The 18,498-nt window shown below is 36.8% G+C and overlaps 1 protein-coding gene and 1 pseudogene across 1 annotated transcript; one reads left to right on the top strand and one right to left on the bottom strand.

The window, feature by feature from the left end:
- Positions 1-482: 482 nt before the first annotated feature.
- TFAM (transcription factor A, mitochondrial) lies at positions 483-14,061 on the top strand. The gene is made up of 7 exons (XM_004780649.3): positions 483-1,012; positions 1,532-1,650; positions 3,036-3,106; positions 3,519-3,668; positions 4,745-4,840; positions 10,286-10,342; positions 10,837-14,061. Exons 1-7 carry the CDS (start codon positions 912-914, stop codon positions 10,981-10,983), a joined length of 741 nt encoding a protein of 246 aa, XP_004780706.1. The 5' UTR covers positions 483-911; the 3' UTR covers positions 10,984-14,061.
- Positions 14,062-15,560: 1,499 nt separating this feature from the next.
- On the bottom strand, positions 15,561-16,741 carry LOC101672538 (annotated as a pseudogene).
- Positions 16,742-18,498: the final 1,757 nt, after the last annotated feature.

The raw sequence follows: 18,498 nt of genomic DNA, 5'->3' as shown, positions 1-18,498 counted from the left end.
ACTAGGTACTGCCTCTGCACAACTAATTAGACAAAGTCCCCTTCCTAGAAATTAAGCAGGATTGGATGTCAGGCTCGAAGACCAGGTCTGGGATAGCTGCAGTGGAGGGGAGGACCGTCTAGATCAGTACTGCTTTAAATGTGGTCCCATGATCACTGGCATCAGAACTTTTTAAACCGTGAGGAACTTGTTGAAAACAGAGATTCACCGGCCTCACACAGACATACTTAATTAGGCAATGCGGCAAGGCCAGGACATCTGCATTTTTAGGTTTGAAAACACTCCCTACCTTCCACTCCCCCACCCCCGCCCCCGCAGTATTTTGGGGCTCTAGAGCTCCAGCTCCGGCTAGAACTGAGCGGCTCCGCTCCTCGCCAGGCACCCGCCAGCTTCACCTCGGAGCAGCGGGTGCCGCACAGTTATCCCGCGTCCTCGTAGTAAACTTGTTTGTTACGTACTAGCCCTTCCGGTCGTCACAGCCAGACGCCAGCCAGCACTGCCCAAGCCAGCTGAGACCACCGCAGTGCCTCCACCAGCCTCCTGGCCCCGCGGAGTAAAAGACTGCGGAGGGGGGCGGGGGCCGGGGGCAGAGGTGGCTCAGCTGCGCCCCCTTAAGGCCAGGACCCTCCGCAGGCAAGCCGGGCTGCGGTTTCCTTTCTCCGCCCCCGAGCTCCTCCTACTTTGCGGCCCCGCCCATCGGGAAGCCACTACAGCGCCTGCGTCAATTCTGCCTTGCCCCGCCCCCTACTACCAACCGGATGCTAGAGGATTTCCCATGGTGCCTCGCGAGTGGCGGGCATGAGAGTAAACTGCGGAAGGTCGCCAGCGGGTTCTAGTCATTGTTGGAGTTGTTCTCTTGTGCCGCAGGGCTTCGCCGAGATTGGCGCCCAGTCGCTTACTTGGCGGGTGCAATGGCGCTTTTCCGATGCGTGTGGAGCGTGCTGAGTGCCCTGGGAAAGTCCGGATCGGACCTCTGCGCGGGCTGTGGAAGTCGACTGCGCTCTCCTTTCAGGTGGGACCGCTCACCTGCTCTCTCGGGAGGTGGCACGGCCCAGGACGCTCTGGGGTTGGAGTGTGTACTTTTTGTCCCTTCTAGGAGGTGCGGGCCACTATGGCCCTCTGATTCAGACCTCGTCTTTGCCTAGGTGGCTTTGAGACCAGGCCTAGACGCCAGTAGTCTTTCCGGCCACCCTCCACCTTTCCTCTTCCCGCCCCACCGCACTGTCCACTCTGGTAGCACCGGTTCCGAGCTCTCTGCGAAGTCGCGCCACGAGCCTCCCGCCATCAGTATGGGAGTTAGGGAGGCGGCGGCCAGGACCTTTCCTCCACCTTGCTCTTCCTAGGAGGCATAGGTAGAGTTTTGAGACTTCCAAGTTTTGCAGGTTTTCCTTCCGGTTAGGACAGGGTTTTAAATGTCACTAACATGGTGTCATCTGTGGCATCTTGAGGACCTCTCATTTGGTGTCTCTGTCCTATACAAATGAATATTGTCACTTAAATACTTTATATTGGTTATTTTCTTTATACGTAGTTTTGCGTATGTACCGAGATGTTTTTCATCCACCGCGAATAGTTACCCAAAGAAGCCTCTGACTTCATATGTTCGGTTTTCTAAAGAACAGCTACCCATATTTAAAGCTCAGAACCCAGGTAAGGAGTTTTGGAGCATTTATTCTTTTCTGAAGTAGTAAAGAGGACTAAACGGTTAAACTTCAAACTTGATTTGCATTTTCAAAGCATCCATTGACTGTGCGAACATAACCATTATATTTAGTGGTCTGTAAAATAGGAAGTATGACGTATTTTTTACCAAGTCGAAATGCTTTAAGAATATGTTAATGAAAAGTATTATTTCCCTTTCCTACAGTATATGTATTTTTTGATGCATAGTTGATGTGCAGTGTTACTAGTTTCAGGTGTATAAGGTAGTGATTCTAGTGATTCCTATCCATAACTCTGGGTTATGCCATGCTCACTGCAGGTGTAGCTATCAGCAGTCACCAGACAGTGCTGTTAGGATATCATTGACTTTATCCTCCTGACTTACTAATTTAATGAAAGGTATTTTTAAAATAGCAGCGTGTGGAGTGGAAAGCATCCAAGGAAGAGGATGAAAAAGCTGAATTTGGGTGATAAAGTTGCCATTGGCCTGGAGTATCATTGATAAATCATCTTATCTTTTACTTAGCTCCTACTTCAGGGAAGTTGCAATGAAATAATAACTTACTTGGATTTGTTCTATAAACTGTAAAGCTCTATACAAATTACTGCTAATTTCAGGAGCTTTTTCACTGGAAATTGGTTGAATTCCTGAAAAAAGAGATTTCCAGGTAGGATATTTGTTGACTCCCTAGAAAGGCTATGGACCTTCCATTTGGGGTTATAGTGGCATAAATGTCAATTAACTTTGTTTACGATATCTAAAGCCCTTTCAGAGGGCACTTGTGAAAACCAAATGAGCTTTGATGAATTACATTATAAAGAATTGGTTTAAGAAACATGTTTCAGAAGTACTCACATCTTTTAAAATATGGTAGTTCAAACTAAGTGGGAAATGGGGAATGATGAATTGATTTTGGAAGAGTTTGCTTGAGTATAGTACTTCTGTAATTAAAATACAATTGATGTTACATGAATCAAGACTATATTTTATGTTTAGTCAGGTTTTATGAACTTAATAATTCCTGAAAGACTGGGGAAAAAGTTTTGTCTGAAAAATGAGTTAAAAAGCTTGAAGAAGTTGATTACCCAACTTCTTAAGCTAATAATTTCTGAGGACTATTTGGGGATATGTTATATACTTCTTAACTTTTAGTTAATAGATTTTTAACAGTGTTGAATGAAATAATGAAATCCTGTATCAAATTTAAATTAGCTGATTAAAGAAAACCTACATCATTGTATTCAGTGTTGTGTGGTATAGAGATATCTGTAATAAAACTTAGAGCTGATGGATTATGCTTTCCTAGAAGTCTTTAGAAATTAATCCTGAGACATAAAATTGTGACTTTTTTTCATTTTATTCCAATCTATAGCTGCAAAAAATTCAGAACTAATTAGAAAAATCGCCCAACTATGGAGGGAACTTCCTGATTCAGAGAAAAAAGTAAGCATATTGGTTTTTCACTATTGCTGGCCAGTTATTCTGCAGTTAAAAACAGTAGTCATGTCCTTTAAGTACCAAAAAAAAAAATTTATTTAATACCCTTATCTATAAAGGAACTTCATACATTCTCATTCACATAAACGATTAGAATATGAACGTATGGCAGTGGTCATGAAGGGTTGGCAGCAATCTGAAGTTGAAGACTAATTGTTAGACTCTCACCTTGGTTAGCATGTATATGAAAAATACAGGTTTTTAATCCATATGCATGTGATTCCAAAGCACATTTTTCACTTGGTAGTTCAGTCAGTCTTTATCTGAAGTCATGCAGTTGTCTTTCCCTGCAGGTATGTTATGTTTAATTTACCAGGGGTAAATTTATTGACTTCTTATCTGTGTTTTTTATTTATAGATATATGAAGATGCTTACAGGGCAGACTGGCAGGCATACAAAGAAGAGATAAACAGAATTCAAGAACAGTTAACTCCAAGTCAGATTGTATCTTTGGAAAAAGAAATCCAGCAAAAACGTTTAAAAAAGAAAGCATTAATAAAAAAAAGAGTGAGTATCAATGAAATATTCTTTTCCTTTGGCAAAGGACTGAAATTTATGTAACTATGAATATAGGGAGTTTTTTTTTTTTTAATTTTTGTATGTGTGGCTAAATGATGGAATGTCATCAGGGGTACCCCATTTAGGAAATAATGAGATCGCTCTATTCTGCCACTTGTACCACTTGGCACTGAGTGTCTTGGAAACCCTTGTTACTACTTTTGGATGTATCTCTATTTAAGATACATAGTTAGGACTAGCATGAAAGCTGTAGGAACAGAGTTATGAAACAGCCAAATCAGGAATAACAAGGATCTTTGCTTCTGGGTCTTATCTAGAATAACCTGCTGATTTGACTTGTTTTATAAGTAATGGTGAGTTTGATGCTAAATGTTGCTGAATAGACTGAATCTATTAACACGTCAGGAAGAAGTGACTTATTGTATCTAGTCAAGTAAGAAGTGTCCATAGGATGAAATTCGGTTTTTCCTTATTAAAAACCCCACATGGTTCAAAGTTTGTAGTTCCCAGCTTAAGGTTATTAATTCAGAAACTAAATTGATTTAAACAGCACGGAATATGTGTATTCTTTTCCATCTCCTGCTTCCCCTGCTCTTTGGTACCCAATTAAAAGAATTGAATTTAACACATTGTTGAGGTTTAAAAGTTGAGAGATATCAGAGAAGGAAATGAGATTGTTAAACAGATAGTCTAGGGTTCATGAGTTGTGGTGGATCCACGTAGTGACTAGGAGATGGTAGTGTCCTGCAAAGATGAAGCTGAGATTGTTTTAACTTTTAAAAAAGATTTTGTGCATATGTGCTCAGTTATTCAGTTTGTGGAGACTTTGAGAATCATATGTAAAGGAAATATTTGTGTGTGGAAAATAAATCATAAAATCTATTATAATTTTGAAAACTTAGTGCAGTTGTCATCTCCAGAATGAATAATCATTTTGTATGAGAATTATAACATTGACTCACAGGAACTTCCCACAGTGCATAGTAGTGAATAAAGTTTCTGTAGGTAAAGTTAAGTCTCACACAAATTAAAACTGTATCTAATTCTTCATTTTTATTACTCAGGAGTTAACAATGCTTGGAAAACCGAAAAGACCTCGCTCAGCTTATAACATTTTTATAGCTGAAAGGTTCCAGGAAGCTAAGGATGGTACATCACAGGTAAAACAGAAAACAGCATTTGTTTTTTAAATTTTTATTTATTTTAATTTTAAAATATTTAGACAGAAAGTTGTAGAGGTGCCATGTTAGGAGGTAAAGAAAAGTAAATTATTTTAAATAAGTATACAAATAAGATCCTCTTTCTTATATCTCTTTTAGAAGAAAACCCTTTTTCTTACCACATAAAATTAATTTGAGTACTTAGTGGCTAATAATGTATATTCATTTTTTTTATTTAAAAATAACATTTTCAAATTCATAGGTATTTCAAAGTTCGGAGACTTTTTATATTTTTATTGTTAGGTTTATTATTATTATTTTTTAAAGATTTTATTTATTTATTTGACAGAGATCACAAGTAGGCAGAGAGGCAGGTAGAGAGAGAGAGAGAGGAGGAAGCAGCAGGCTCCCTGCTGAGGAATCCTAGGACCCTGGGATCATGACCTGAGCCAAAGCAGAGGCTGTAACCCACTGAGCCACCCAGGCACCCCTTATCTGGCAATTCTTAGCTGTTTTGTAATCACTGGGAAAGAATGAGAGTAGAATTACAATGTTTTGTATTGGGATTTGAGTATAACCTATTGCTTCATGTTATATCCTTTAATAACAGTTATGTCCGTGGGAATGTATCATACATATGAATATCATCATATGAATGTGTCAAAGAAAGAAGTTTATCATTCCTGCTATGGCTTATTCTTTCCTTTATTTCCTTCTTAGAAGCTCCAAATGGGGAATTATATTTTTCCTTTTATAATATGATATGGTAAGAAAAGCGTACAGATCCCTCACTGTTGTCAATCTGGAGATGAAGGTTTTTTGCCATTCTGCCACATTTTGGGTTATTTGGATCTGTAGTTCATTTCAGAAATCTCTTTAATGTATGATTAAATAATGTATATGTGACATAGTCTTCCCTGGCTGTATACTTTTCACTGATTTACTCGTTGGGATTTTTTTTAATCTTATGTTCTTAAAGATTTATTTATTTTAGAGAGAGTGCAAGAGCTGGAGCGCAAGGAGAGGGACGAAGGGAGGGAGAGAGAGAGAGACAAGCAGACTCCCTGCTGAGTGGGGAGCCTGATGCGGGGCTTGATCCCAGGATCCTTAGATCATGACCTGAGCCCAGAGCAAGAGCCAGATGCTTAACCAACTGACCCACCCAGGTGCTCCACTCCTTGGGATTTAAAAATTCCGTTTCTATGTCTTTATGTTACTAAAATGCATATCTGTTTATTTTTTTTTAGTTGAAATTTGCTCAGTTAGTAACTTACTTTGGATTTTATCAGTATAAGAAAATTGTATGCTATATGAGAATCCTCCTAAATCAGTGGTTCTCAACTCAGACTGTGTCTTGGAATCACCTAGAAAGCTTAATGGCTGAGGGACCCTATCCTGGGAAATTAAAATTAATGCAACTGTCATTTTTAATCATTTAAAAAATACTGGTGGGACGCCTGGGTGGCTCAGTTGGTTAAGCGGCTGCCTTTGGCTCAGGTCATGATCCCAGCGTCCTGGGATCGAGTCCCACGTCGGGCTCCTTGCTCAGCGGGGAGCCTGCTTCTCTCTCTGTCTCTGCCTGTCACTCTACGTGTGCTCATTCTCGCACTCTCGCTCGCTCTCTGACAAATAAATAAATTTTAAAAAATATTTAAAAAAAATAAAAAATAAAAAATACTGGTTATACATCCTCATAGTTAAAAGAATAAAAATAAGACTTTGTTATGAAAGGTACCAGGTTTCACAGCCTTGTCATACTGCTTACTCCAGAAGCAGATACTTTCAACTGTTAGCTGACTCTTGTGATATTTACTGCTTATCTCTAAATCATACCTTATATTATTAATTCTTGATTTATTTCAATTTTAAGCCTTATCTTTTAAGCCTACTATATAAGACTAACATTTAATATTATCTTATCCTGCTGTTCATGTTTCCACTCACCTGCGTCCCAGTATAGTTATCAGAATTTTTGTTAGTTCAGTATTGAGTATGTTATTATGATAATGTAAACCTAGTCATAGCTGAGTTGTGCCATTTGCTATGATTATTTTTCCTTTCTTACAAAACTCACTTCCACTGAAGTTCATTTTATTTTGTGTTTTTGTTTCCTTAGCTTATTATATACTATCAGTAATTTACCCTTAAACTCTTAAATATATTCACTGGCTTTCAGTGCATTTAAGATACATAAGCTGTTCTGTCAGTTTCAGGGTGGTGCCTCTGATTTGTTCCAATTTAATTATGGCCTTTTATGGTTAGTGCACAGTTGACATTCAGCTTTTGTGGTGCTTTTGCTTCTTCTGTTGTCTTTCTTGGTTTACTGGTTCTGTTACAGCATCTCCCCAGTGAGAGTATGTGGAAGATCAACTTTTTGAGTTTTTGCATGTCTGAAAATATCCTATCCTTACATTGTTTGATAGTTTGGGCATAGAATTCTAGGATGGGGTCATGTTCTTTCAAAATTTTAAAAATAGTGCTTCTTTCTCTTGCAGCTGCTTCGAATTTATTTATTTACTTATTTTTAAAGATTTTATTTGAGAGAGAGAGAGAGACTATGAGAGGGGTGAGGTCTGATGGAGAAGCAGACTCCCTGCTTGAGCAGGGAACCTGATGTGGTACTCAATCTGGAGATTCCAGGATCGTGAGCTGAGCCAAAGGCAGACACTTTAACCAGTTGAGCCACCCAGGTGCCCCTTGTAGCTTCTTGTTAATGTTTTTGAGAACTATAAGCCATTTTGATTATTAGTTCTTTGAATGTGATCTGCTTTCTTTTTTCTTCCTTTGCCCCCCTTTTTTCCTCTGTTCTCTCTAAGACAGAGAGTCTTCTGAGCTGGTCCTTTCATTTTCTTTTCTGTATTGTTTTCTCTTAGCCTTTTTTGCCTTTCTTTCTAGGATATTGTATACATTTTTACTTAATCTTCACTGGCCCCAACTATACCTGGGGTAAATACACCCTTTAGAGAGGGTAAATCCTAGAATCTGCCCATGGTGGGGATTTAATCTCCTTTTCAAGAGAATTTCAGTCAGTCTCCTGTTTTAAGCCCAACATTCACCTCTATTTTCTACCTATCTGATGCTGCCAATTCCTGAGCTACCTGGGAATTCTGCACTATAAACCAGTTTGCTTTTTTGGCTTTCCTAGTGCTAACTTGGGAATCTGCCTTGTTGGTTAGGAAGTCACTATTTCTCCACCTGCTTTTCAGCTTCTAAAATTTTGTGATAGTGCCCTCACCTGTTGTTTTTGTCCACATGGGTTTATGGCATAAGAAATATTTATTTTACGTTAAAAAAATAAATAGTAGAAGTTTTTTGCTCACAGTCTGGAGGCTGGGAAGTCCAAGACCAGGACAGCGTCATGGTTGCCTACTGGTGAGGTCCCTCTTGGTTCATATCATCTCACTGTGTCCTCCATGGTGGGGGGGCTTTGTGTAATGGGTTTTAGGAGGGAGCAGAATTCAATATCTTTATATCTTTTTAGTTTTCTTTAATGAATGGTGAAAGCTCAGATTATTTAGACATGCAACTTTATAAATTATTTTTGAACTCAGTGAATACAAAACTTTATGGATTAAATATAAGCTTTAAAAAACTTAAAGAATTGAGAGCATTAAAGCAATTCCTTGCAAAGCTAAGAGAGCAGTTGTTTAGTGAGTAACTGTCCCTGGATATATTAGATGTGTTTATAAAGGTAAGTTTTAAGATGTTCGAAGTATAATGGTTATATAGTCTCAGATACTATCTGGTACCTCCATTTTTGTTGATAGGAAAGAATTTAGAGTTTGAAATGGTAAAGCTCATTTTTCTCATTCTGTTTTTCCTTAAAGCCACTGATAATTTCCTCTTAGCTTTAAACAGATACTTTTTAGACTATTTCCCTCTCTCCTTCACATTTGCTTTCTCCTACCCCTGTGTGTTTCTCCCTGCCCCTCATTCTCCTCCCACCCATTTATTCCCATTTAGTCTCTCCTTTGTAGGAGCAACAGCATAAGCTGTATGCGGTGTGCAGACTGTCCTCTCTGCCTCTCTCCAGTCATGGGTTCCCTGAATCCTTTTAATTTCATAAATGAAGAACCATGCCTAAGGGAGGTAATAATGACTTTTTCCAAGTCATATAATTAAGTTCAGCTAAGTAGAATTAAGGACTAGTGTTAAATTGTTCCCATGACTACAACTAAATACTTTGGCTCAAGTTTTAGAATAAAACATTAAGATACAGGGAAGAAATAAAGACACTTAGTCTTTGAAGTTAGTCTATCATAGGGAATATAGATTTATACTTGAATTATTAGTATTGGTGAATCAAAAAGGATACATCCACATAGCAAAGAAAACCATTATCAAAGTGAAAAGGCAACCTACTGAATGCGAGAAAAATACTTGAAAATCATACATCTGGGTGCCTGGGTGGCTCATTGCGGTAAGGCTCCGCCTTTAGCTCAGGTCATGATCTCAGGGTCCTGGGATCAAGAACTGCTTTGGGCTCTCTGCTCAGCAGGGAGCCTGCTTCCCCCTCTCTCTCTGCCTGCCTCTCTGCCTACTTGTGATTTCTCTCTGTCAAATAAATAAATAAAATCTTTATTTTAAAAAAAATCATATATCTGATAAGGGGCTAATATCTAGAATATATAAAGGACACATACAACCCAATAGCAAAGAACAAAAAAAAAATCTGATTAAAAAATAGGGAGGGGGCACCTATTGGGCATTATTTACAATAATCAAGACATGGAAGCAGTCCAACTGTCTATCAATGGATGAATGGATAAAGAAACTTTTATTTATCAATGACTATTCAGCCATCAAAAAAAAATGACATCTTGATATTTGCAACAGTATGGATGGCCTTTGAGAGCATTATTCTAAGTGAAATAAGAAATAGACAAATACTGTGTGATCTCTTATATGTGGAATCTTGGAAACAACCAAGTTCATAGGTACAGAGAATGGATTCGTGCTTGTCAGAGGTTAGGGTTGGGGCCCAAAATGGGGTGAGAATGGTCAAAGGGTACAAACTTGTATTTTTAAATATAAATAAGTCTTAAGGATGTAATGTGCAACAGGGTGACTGTAGTTAATATTTTAAAGTTGCCTGGAATGGATCTTAAAAGTTCTCATCACAAAATTTTTGTCTGCATTTTTGTGACATGTTAACTAGACTTATGGTGGTGATCATTTCACAGTACATAAAAATAATGAATCAAGTTTACTCCTGAAACTAATAAAATGTTACATGTTCATTATATCTTAATGAAAAGATAAATATTTTCATCCTATTCACTTTTTGTATGTTTTAACAGTGTAGTAGTTTTTATTTGGAAAGAAAGGTAGGAGTTGAGACTTTGCCTGTGATTCTTGACATCTGAAATTTTATTATTGAAATGAATAATAAAAAATCTTTAACCACTGAAGTGTATCTGGTACTTAAATATACATATTTTACAGGTAAAGCTGAAGACTATAAATGAAAACTGGAAAAATCTGTCTAGTTCTCAAAAGCAAGTAAGTAGTATGGTTTTAGTTTCAAGTGTCTAGTTAAAATATCTGTGAGAAAATATATTAGGGCAAGGCTTGATTCATGTGAAAACAACTTTGTATCACTAATAGCACAGTTAAAGTATTTTAAAATTATTTTTATATCCTTAGAAACAGTTTGGTTTTTTTCTTTTGGTAGTTTTTAACTGCAAATAAAACTGATATTTAAAACAATGTCACTCATAACTCTGAGTGCTCACTCTATCCAGGAATAATCACTCCTGGCCTCTGTTTCTTTTCCATATCCCAAGCCCTAAAATTATACCAGCTTTATTAATTCTTACAAAAATCTTAATTTCTGGCCCTTTTCTCATCTTTTATCTCAAAAAACTTTCCTTCTGCTGTCCCTTTTACACATGTAGAACAGTAAGGTGATTTCTAGAATATATGGAGTTTTCCAGAAATTAATTGTAAAAGACTCTTCTAAAGAAATCATTTTAACACTTAACACTTTTTCTCAGGTATATATTCAGCTTGCTAATGATGATAAAATTCGTTATTATAATGAAATGAAATCTTGGGAAGAACAGATGATGGAAGTTGGACGAAAAGATCTTCTACGTCGCACAGTAAAGCACCAACGAAAAGTCGACCCTGAGGAGTATTGAAATAGAAGATTGAGTTATGTTCATAATGGATAGACACAAGAAACCAATTAGGTCTCAATACCTGAAGCTATTGAAAATTAGAAAGGATAAAGTTGGTGAACATTTTATATTTAATTCCTTTTTTCTTTAGCCCATGGACTTTTCTGCCAGTTCAATACATTTTGTATTAGTATCTTGCTTTGGAAAACCCAAAGAGATAAAAAGTTCATGCGAAATTTATTTTGTGTTAAGGAACTACTGAGGATCCAAATAATCCATGAAATGCAGCAGTGAATCATTTTACCTTTGATAAAGGTAAATCAGACTGTGAAGTTTTTTTATACTTGATGACTGGAAGGAGTATTTTTGTTTCCTTATATATATATGGAGTCAGGAGTTTCATATTCAAAAGTGTCCCAAATTGTAGAAGTCATAGTGTCCTCTGATATAATTGTACATTTTAGAAAAGCGCCCATAATTCATCTAAGTAAATTCCACTTCCTAGGTGTAATTCACATATTCAGAGTTGATGGTTGTACATACAAGGAATTGCTGATTTTAATTGCAGTTTTTTATAAAAAGGATGGAGAGATTTATAAACCTTTTCCTCATTGCCTTTTTCCCAGAGTAAAAACAAAGAAATTATGTACCAAATCTATGCATATTGTTTTATACTGCATAGAATAAAGATTTTAAATGTTTCCTAATTATATGTTTTAAGGTGAAACATTCATTTTGCAGATTTTGTTTTCTTTTTTAAGTAGAGGTATGTATTCTGAATTATTTTCTTTTTCTCATGTGAGTATATTTATCCATAAAGTAGATAACCTGTATGGTATAAGTTTTAAAATGAGTGATCTAAAAAACAAGTCTCCAAACTCTTTAGGCTTGGGATTTAAAAGTTTTGCACAGCATATATAAACCCATATATAAGACACAGGCAGCTCTGGCCTGTAAGCCAAATCCAGCCTAGTGGCTGCTTTTCATAGTCTGTGGGACTAAGAATTGTGTTTACAATTTTAATTCATTAAGAAGGAAGTTTCAAGACACAGGAAAATTAATATGAGATTCTGTGTCCATAAAGTTTTATTGGAACACAGTTATACTTTTACTCTTATACTCTTGTATAAGTTATACTTACACTCTTTTACTCATGGTTTATGGTTGCTTTTGGGTAACAGTGACAGTTGAGTAAATGTTTCAGAGACTAAAGCCTAAAGTCTAAAATATTTACTATCAAACCCCTTACAAAGAAAGTTTGTCAGCCTATAGAGTGGTATGACTGGTGTTCCAATGTATAAATGTGTTGGGATAGTTCTTTAAAACTCTTTCAAAGGTTTTTGTTTTAGAATCTTTGTCACCATTTACTTTAAGAGAAAAGAAGTCAGACCACTGAAAAAGCTAAGCAAACTTACTCTGCAGTGTTAGCCAGGAAAATTATCTTTAGTTTCACATTATGTTGCAGTATAATAAAAAAGGTCCACATAGTGTGGAATGAGATTCTTTTGAAGTATTTGCTATGGGTTAGTAAAATGAACTTCAGGAACTTTCCAGTTAGCACATTACCACAAAATCTTTATCAGCTTTTAGCATTTGTTTATCCTTTAAGAGAGTTAAGCAAAGGTTTTCAAATCCATACCACATTTTTGATCAAAATAATTCATCTGTCATCATCAGTTCACAGGAACAGGATAACTCAAAATTTATATGTGCTTTATATTATGCTAGCTGTTGAGAAATGGCAGTTTCTAAATTTCTAGAAAACTTAGAAGATTTTTGTTGTTTCTGGATAGAAAAATCAGTAAAAAGTCACAAAAAGATGACTTAGGTACACCGAGCTTGACAAAGTTAGGGACTGAAGACAAAAAAATACAGCTTAAGAGGAAGAATAAGATTTAAATGTATAAAGGTGGGTGTTTTCAAACAACTTTGTGCTGTGGTTAGGAATACGGGACAGTCTGCCATTAGTTAGATACACCATGAAAAAAAATAGATACACCATGGTTCTGAGGCTAGAGTATTTTGGGGAAGAAGGGAACTGCACTGTTACCAGTCTATTTGGGTTTCCAGGAGAATTAAGTGCTCATTCCCTGTGGTATTTAGAATGTTACTCCTTATGTACCTTCTTCAGGAGAATGGCGAAAGTCATCAGTCAATAATTTTTTGTGTCCTGTGCTTCAGATGAGCCCAGGGAGCGTATAGGTGTCAGTGCTGGTAGTAAATATTGTAGAATGGGTGAGATGGAGAAATGAGTTTTGTAAATACCTGACAAAAGTACAAAACACGTCTTTGCAGTTACCTTCTGAGCTCTTAGCATTTTACCTATGGATGCTATTTTACACTGAGCACATTCAAATCAAATCTTCCCAAATATATTGGGAGGTTCAGTATACACTAGGTTCTCAAGTATTTACACCCTCATACAGGAAAAGGAAGTATAAAACAGTGGAAGGAGCTAGAGCAGAACTAAATTATGATAATACCAAATTGTATTGGATTGGCTTTGTTTCTAAAACAATGTTATTGTTAATACTTTAAATATTAGAATAATCTGATTCGACACCTTTCTTAAACTTCAATACATGCTGAAGACTGGCATGCCATATGTCAAATGTCATCTAGATTATACACAAAGTTTCTATTATAAAGAATAAGAATTTAACATCAGTAACCAGTGGCCACTCCTGTAGAGCCTTGGTTTTTAGATGTTTAAGTTGTTTCAACAGAGTAAGTGCTGTAGGAAGTACAGAAGAATGCTAGAGAGAAAGATGCTCAAGAAATGAAATAGGGTTTATGCTGTTCGTCATAAGTGATTTGTCATAAAGAGATTTTTGTACTATTGTTTAGAGGAGTACCAATATTAGGTTTTTGAAGTACTTTGATGACAGAATAGAGGTCTGTGTGATTATTTTACTTTCTGATGTTTACTTAAAGAATATTGTGTGCCCATTCAGCCTTTTATGATCATGTAATTTTGCTGTTGTTTTTGGCTAATCCTTTTTTGGAAATACCACTTTAAAAATAAGGCGTATGTTTTTATAGTTGCTCTGAATGTGTGTATTTAAATTTGTGAATTAAAAGGGTAGTACTATAAGTGGATTTAAAGTAACTAGAAAGTTTTATTGATTTTTCTGACATTTGCTGTACCTAAAACAATCACCACCAGGTTGTGCCGAAACAGTAGGAAGTTTTTATACAGTTAACTGAGGATATCCATTATTTCTCTTAATTTTATCTACATTCACTTTAAGAATATTCTCTTCCTTTCTTTACTGTCCCCAGCTACTTTCCCTTCTTTTCTTCATAGCACCAACCTCTTACAGACAATTTTGAAAATGCTATTAAGCACAGACTGTGTTTTAAAATTTTAAAGCAGTAAAGAATATTTTTAAAATTGAGTAAGAAAATGATCATATTTATTACTTTGAATTTATAAAACAGCATAATAATACAAAGCTGCTTTCATCAGTCTCACATTGTTCACAAAGTACTTTTGGTAATTGATTAAATCACTGATAATATTTAATAGCAAATACATAAAATAGAAAACCATTTTCTAATACACTTTAAAATATTTTTTTAAAAATTTACTGACTAAAGAACTAAATATTTAAAATTGACCCTAAACAAGAATTTTAAATAAGCTAAACATTTTTTCACTTTAACATCATTTGAAACACCCTTATATAAAATGGTTTCTGATTAACTTAGGTGATGTGCAACAAAATATTGGAATTTATTCTTTTTTGCTTGTATTGACTGAATTTAGAATTTATCCAGTTTCATTTCTCTTTCCCCACAAATCCTGTTTAAAATATGGGAAAAAAAGCATCTGATCCGAGTACTAACCTGGCCCAACCCAGCTTAGCTTCCAATATCAGGTGATAGCGGGCGTGTTCAGGGTGGTATGGCCATAGACCCCTTGCTCAGCCGGGAACCTGCTTCTCACTGTCCCGCTCCCCCTGCTTGTGTTTCCTCTCACTGTACCTCTATCTGTCAAATAGATAAAATCTTTAAAAAAAAATAAAATATGGGAAGAAAGAAAGGAGTGTATAGTTTTGATGTCACTAGTTTTGACACACTGACCTTTTATTATATAGGCTGCCAACCAGCAGCCTTAACATTAAAGAACTTGATTTGGTTATAGCCATCTCTAAGGTTCTGTTTATTTTTATTTATTTAACACAGATCAGAACATTTCTCTTCAGTTTAAAGTTGTAAAAAAAAAAAAAAAAGTAGCCCTTTGTTCTCATATTTATGTTATCACTTGATTTCTAAGGATTCCAAACCAATTAAGCTCTAACTTTAAAAAGCATTAAAGACCCCTACTGTAGCAAACTCTGTTCTATAGTTCATCAATCTTGCTTTCAAATTAAGATGAAAACGGTAGCAGGCTCCATAATCTTAAAATCTAGGTGAAACAACTTGTAAAATGTAACCAGGTCACTAGACCAACACACTAGTGTTCAACTTTAATAATTTCTAGCAGTAAAACACCTGGAATAGCCATTAACAAATGTATTCATTGGATTGTAGATTAATTTTTTTGAAAGAATTTTTAAAAAGTATAGTTCAGTTGCAGGCAAACATGAAAGATATCAAAGATCTTGTTTATCTCCCCCTTTCCCAGTGGGATCAGGTGCAACTGGAACCTTATTAGTTTCAACAAAAACAGATTCAAAGGCAGATTCCAGTTCATCCAAAGAATTAGCAGCTGTGGCTACTTTAATTAGTGTTGCATTGGTAAGATTGTTGCTGCTTGGAAATTTTGCTGGATTCCACTGCTTCTGTACTTCTTACCAAGACTTTTGACATAATTACAAGGTGTAAGTCTTGTTTGACCATCAAGACTAGCCAGAAGCGAGCCATGCACTTTGGGTTGCTTTCTTTGAGAGGTTAAGTTTAGCATATTGCCAGCATGGAAAGAAATTTCTTCAGATACAGCAGCAAAATCATATTCTCTAGCAAGTATGTGGTCATCCTCACCACTTGCCCAGTTCATATTGTTACTTCATCATTATGGGTAGACAGCATTTTCCAGATGAGGTAAGGACTACTAAGAATAATCGCAAAGAATAAGAACATTGGCCGAGATTTTGCTGAGTTAGCAGCTCTGCCCTCATCATCAAGGCAAGCCACAGTTCCTTCACTTTCTGCCCAAAGGTCCTCATTCAGAGCCTCTTCTTAAATCATCCACTGCAACTGTTTGTAAAGATACCTTATAGTCCTAACTAAAGCAAAAGCTGAAAAACCCTTTGTGAAATGTATTTTTAATTGGGAAAAATGATTTGCTACATCCAGTACAGCCCCGAAACATACAGACAGCTGAAAAGGTAGCATCCATCATCATACTCAAAGAGGCAAATACATGCACAATACTTCAGTGGACTGAAAAGCACCTCTGCTGCTTTCTTCAGCTTGCTGAATAAATCTAGGTGGCAGATCATCACACAGAGGCGGTTATAGCCAAGCCCATTATCTCCATAACTATAAGGTCTATAGCTTCCATAAAATGCATTTCCACAGGCACCATATCTTGAAGAAAATGAACTGTAAGCAGGTCTGAAAGCATTCACATTGCTGCTTCCTGTCTGCTGTGATGGCCTTGGAAGAATAGGTGGGGCATTCTGGTAAGTGTTGGTTATCCAGGTCTTGTCAGTAAAGTAGGACCCAAATCAGCAGATTGGAAATGGGGGCAGGTCTTCATCCTGGCCAAGCTCCAGGAATTCTGGCCAAGCTCCCTGGGTTTGGGGGTCAGGGGAGGAGTCTGGGAAGCCATCTCCTCCTCCTCCACTCAGCTCCCAGTCTGTGCTGGGAGGTTCTTTTAAATTAACTTGTTTATATTGGAGTTTTGTGCATTGAATTTGGTGGGATTAAGTGATGAGGGGTCCAAATTTATTAATCCTTCAGAAATTGTGAAACATTATGAGCATTTGATACCAATTTCGGATTTCTTTTCCCCCAGTCACCAGTCAGAACAGTTTCTCAGCAGTTGTGTAACTAAGGTGAGCAAGAATTTTATTAGTGGCAGATACTTAGTTTTACTGGTGGTAGAGACCAGTAGTTTTTATGACTTCGGAATTTATACCCTGACCACAAAGGTACTTACATGAGGTTAGTGGAGATTAGTTAAAAACATCATTTTTTGTTAATTTTGATATTAACATCTGATTATGCATAAACTTAGTATCAGATATAAGTTAGACCTAAACAACTCAGGATTTATCCAAAGCTATCTCCTCACCTTCAGTTTTTACTTTTGCAAAGCTCCTACTTGTCCTCTATAAGAGCCTGAATGACAATTTGGATGTGAGATAGACATGTCACAACTTTTAACCAATACTATTATTGACAGTGTTATCTTGGATTCAGAAGGAATGTGTCCCCTTTTTTTTAATGGAAAATGGGAATTGATTGTTGATGAAGTTTGTTGCTGAATATTAAGAACAAAAAAGTCTACTTGAGGAAAATAATTAGAACTAGACATTGCTCCCTATAAAAATCAAATGATGAAAAAAAAGTTTTGAAAATGGTGAGATGAAGACTTCTTTCCTTTTCGTTTTCCAAAATCTATTAAAGTGGCTAAAGAAATGCTAAGCAGGTAGACAAAAATAGCAATATTAGAAAACAAGAAACAGTACCATCAATAGAGTAGCAATTTCTAGTATTTTTGGAAGATAGGAGATGAGTAGTGACCAATAGGTGTTTGTTGCTGCCAACATAAACCAACCACATAAAGATTAGTGAGATAAATGGAGGTCTCACCAGTTCTGAGTATGGGGGCTAGTAACAAAGGTTATCTCTTAAGGTTTGGAGAGAAATTGGGGTTGGGTTGGAGCAGGAGAGGAATAAAATGGACAGACTAGAGTTTGTTTCTCCTTATTTTGCTTAAGGAAAGTAGAATGATAAGATACTGCATGGTTGGCTCTATCCAAACTAGGTGATATGATTCTTAACCCTTACTCAAAAGAATCAACCCTAGAGCTTTTAAACATGCAGATGCCTAGAGTCAAAATCTGGAAGGTAGAACTGAGTGCTGGCTTTTTGTAAGTTGTCTGGGTAAAATAATGTGCAGTTGGGGTTGAGAACCGTTTGGTGGGAGTAGTGCTGTATTTTGGCTTCCCAACCTGGTGGTAGTGGCTGGTATTACCTCGATAGGTTATTGGTAGAGTAAATATAGTCCATTATCCCAGCTGGAAGGTTTTCGAAAAAGCAAGAATTAGTAGTCATACCTGGACAACAAGCAGCCTGGAGCATATGGTCACTCTAGATATGAGTGTGCTTAGGTATTCTTTTCACCTCTGTGTAGTTATGCTGTTGGTTTGAAGAGCCAGGTTGTACAAGGAGCTGCTTCCATTTACTCCAGTATGCCTTGTAAATAAAACCATTTTTTGGCATGCCATGACATGAAAGAGGCTGATAAACACTGTTTCTAACTAACCACAGGTTACTTTTAACACATGTAGTAAGAAGTGAATTCCCTGTGAAAGAGAGAGCTCCTCTGCTGGTGTTGAACCCCCAAATCAAACCCTGGCC

The sequence above is a fragment of the Mustela putorius genome, unplaced genomic scaffold (assembly GCF_011764305.1).
Source record: "Mustela putorius furo isolate JIRA1106 unplaced genomic scaffold, ASM1176430v1.1 tig00003949_pilon_pilon_pilon, whole genome shotgun sequence".
Lineage (NCBI taxonomy): Eukaryota > Metazoa > Chordata > Mammalia > Carnivora > Mustelidae > Mustela > Mustela putorius.
This window is presented reverse-complemented; position numbering and strand designations above follow the sequence as displayed.

Excerpts from the sequence above, each read along its gene's own strand:
- TFAM (XM_004780649.3), top strand. The coding sequence starts at position 912 with ATGGCGCTTTTCCGATGCGTGTGGAGCGTGCTGAGTGCCCTGGGAAAG. Across the intron at positions 3,107-3,518 it reads TTCCTGATTCAGAGAAAAAA|ATATATGAAGATGCTTACAG; the intron begins GTAAGCATATTG and ends TTTTATTTATAG. Across the intron at positions 10,343-10,836 it reads TGTCTAGTTCTCAAAAGCAA|GTATATATTCAGCTTGCTAA; the intron begins GTAAGTAGTATG and ends ACTTTTTCTCAG.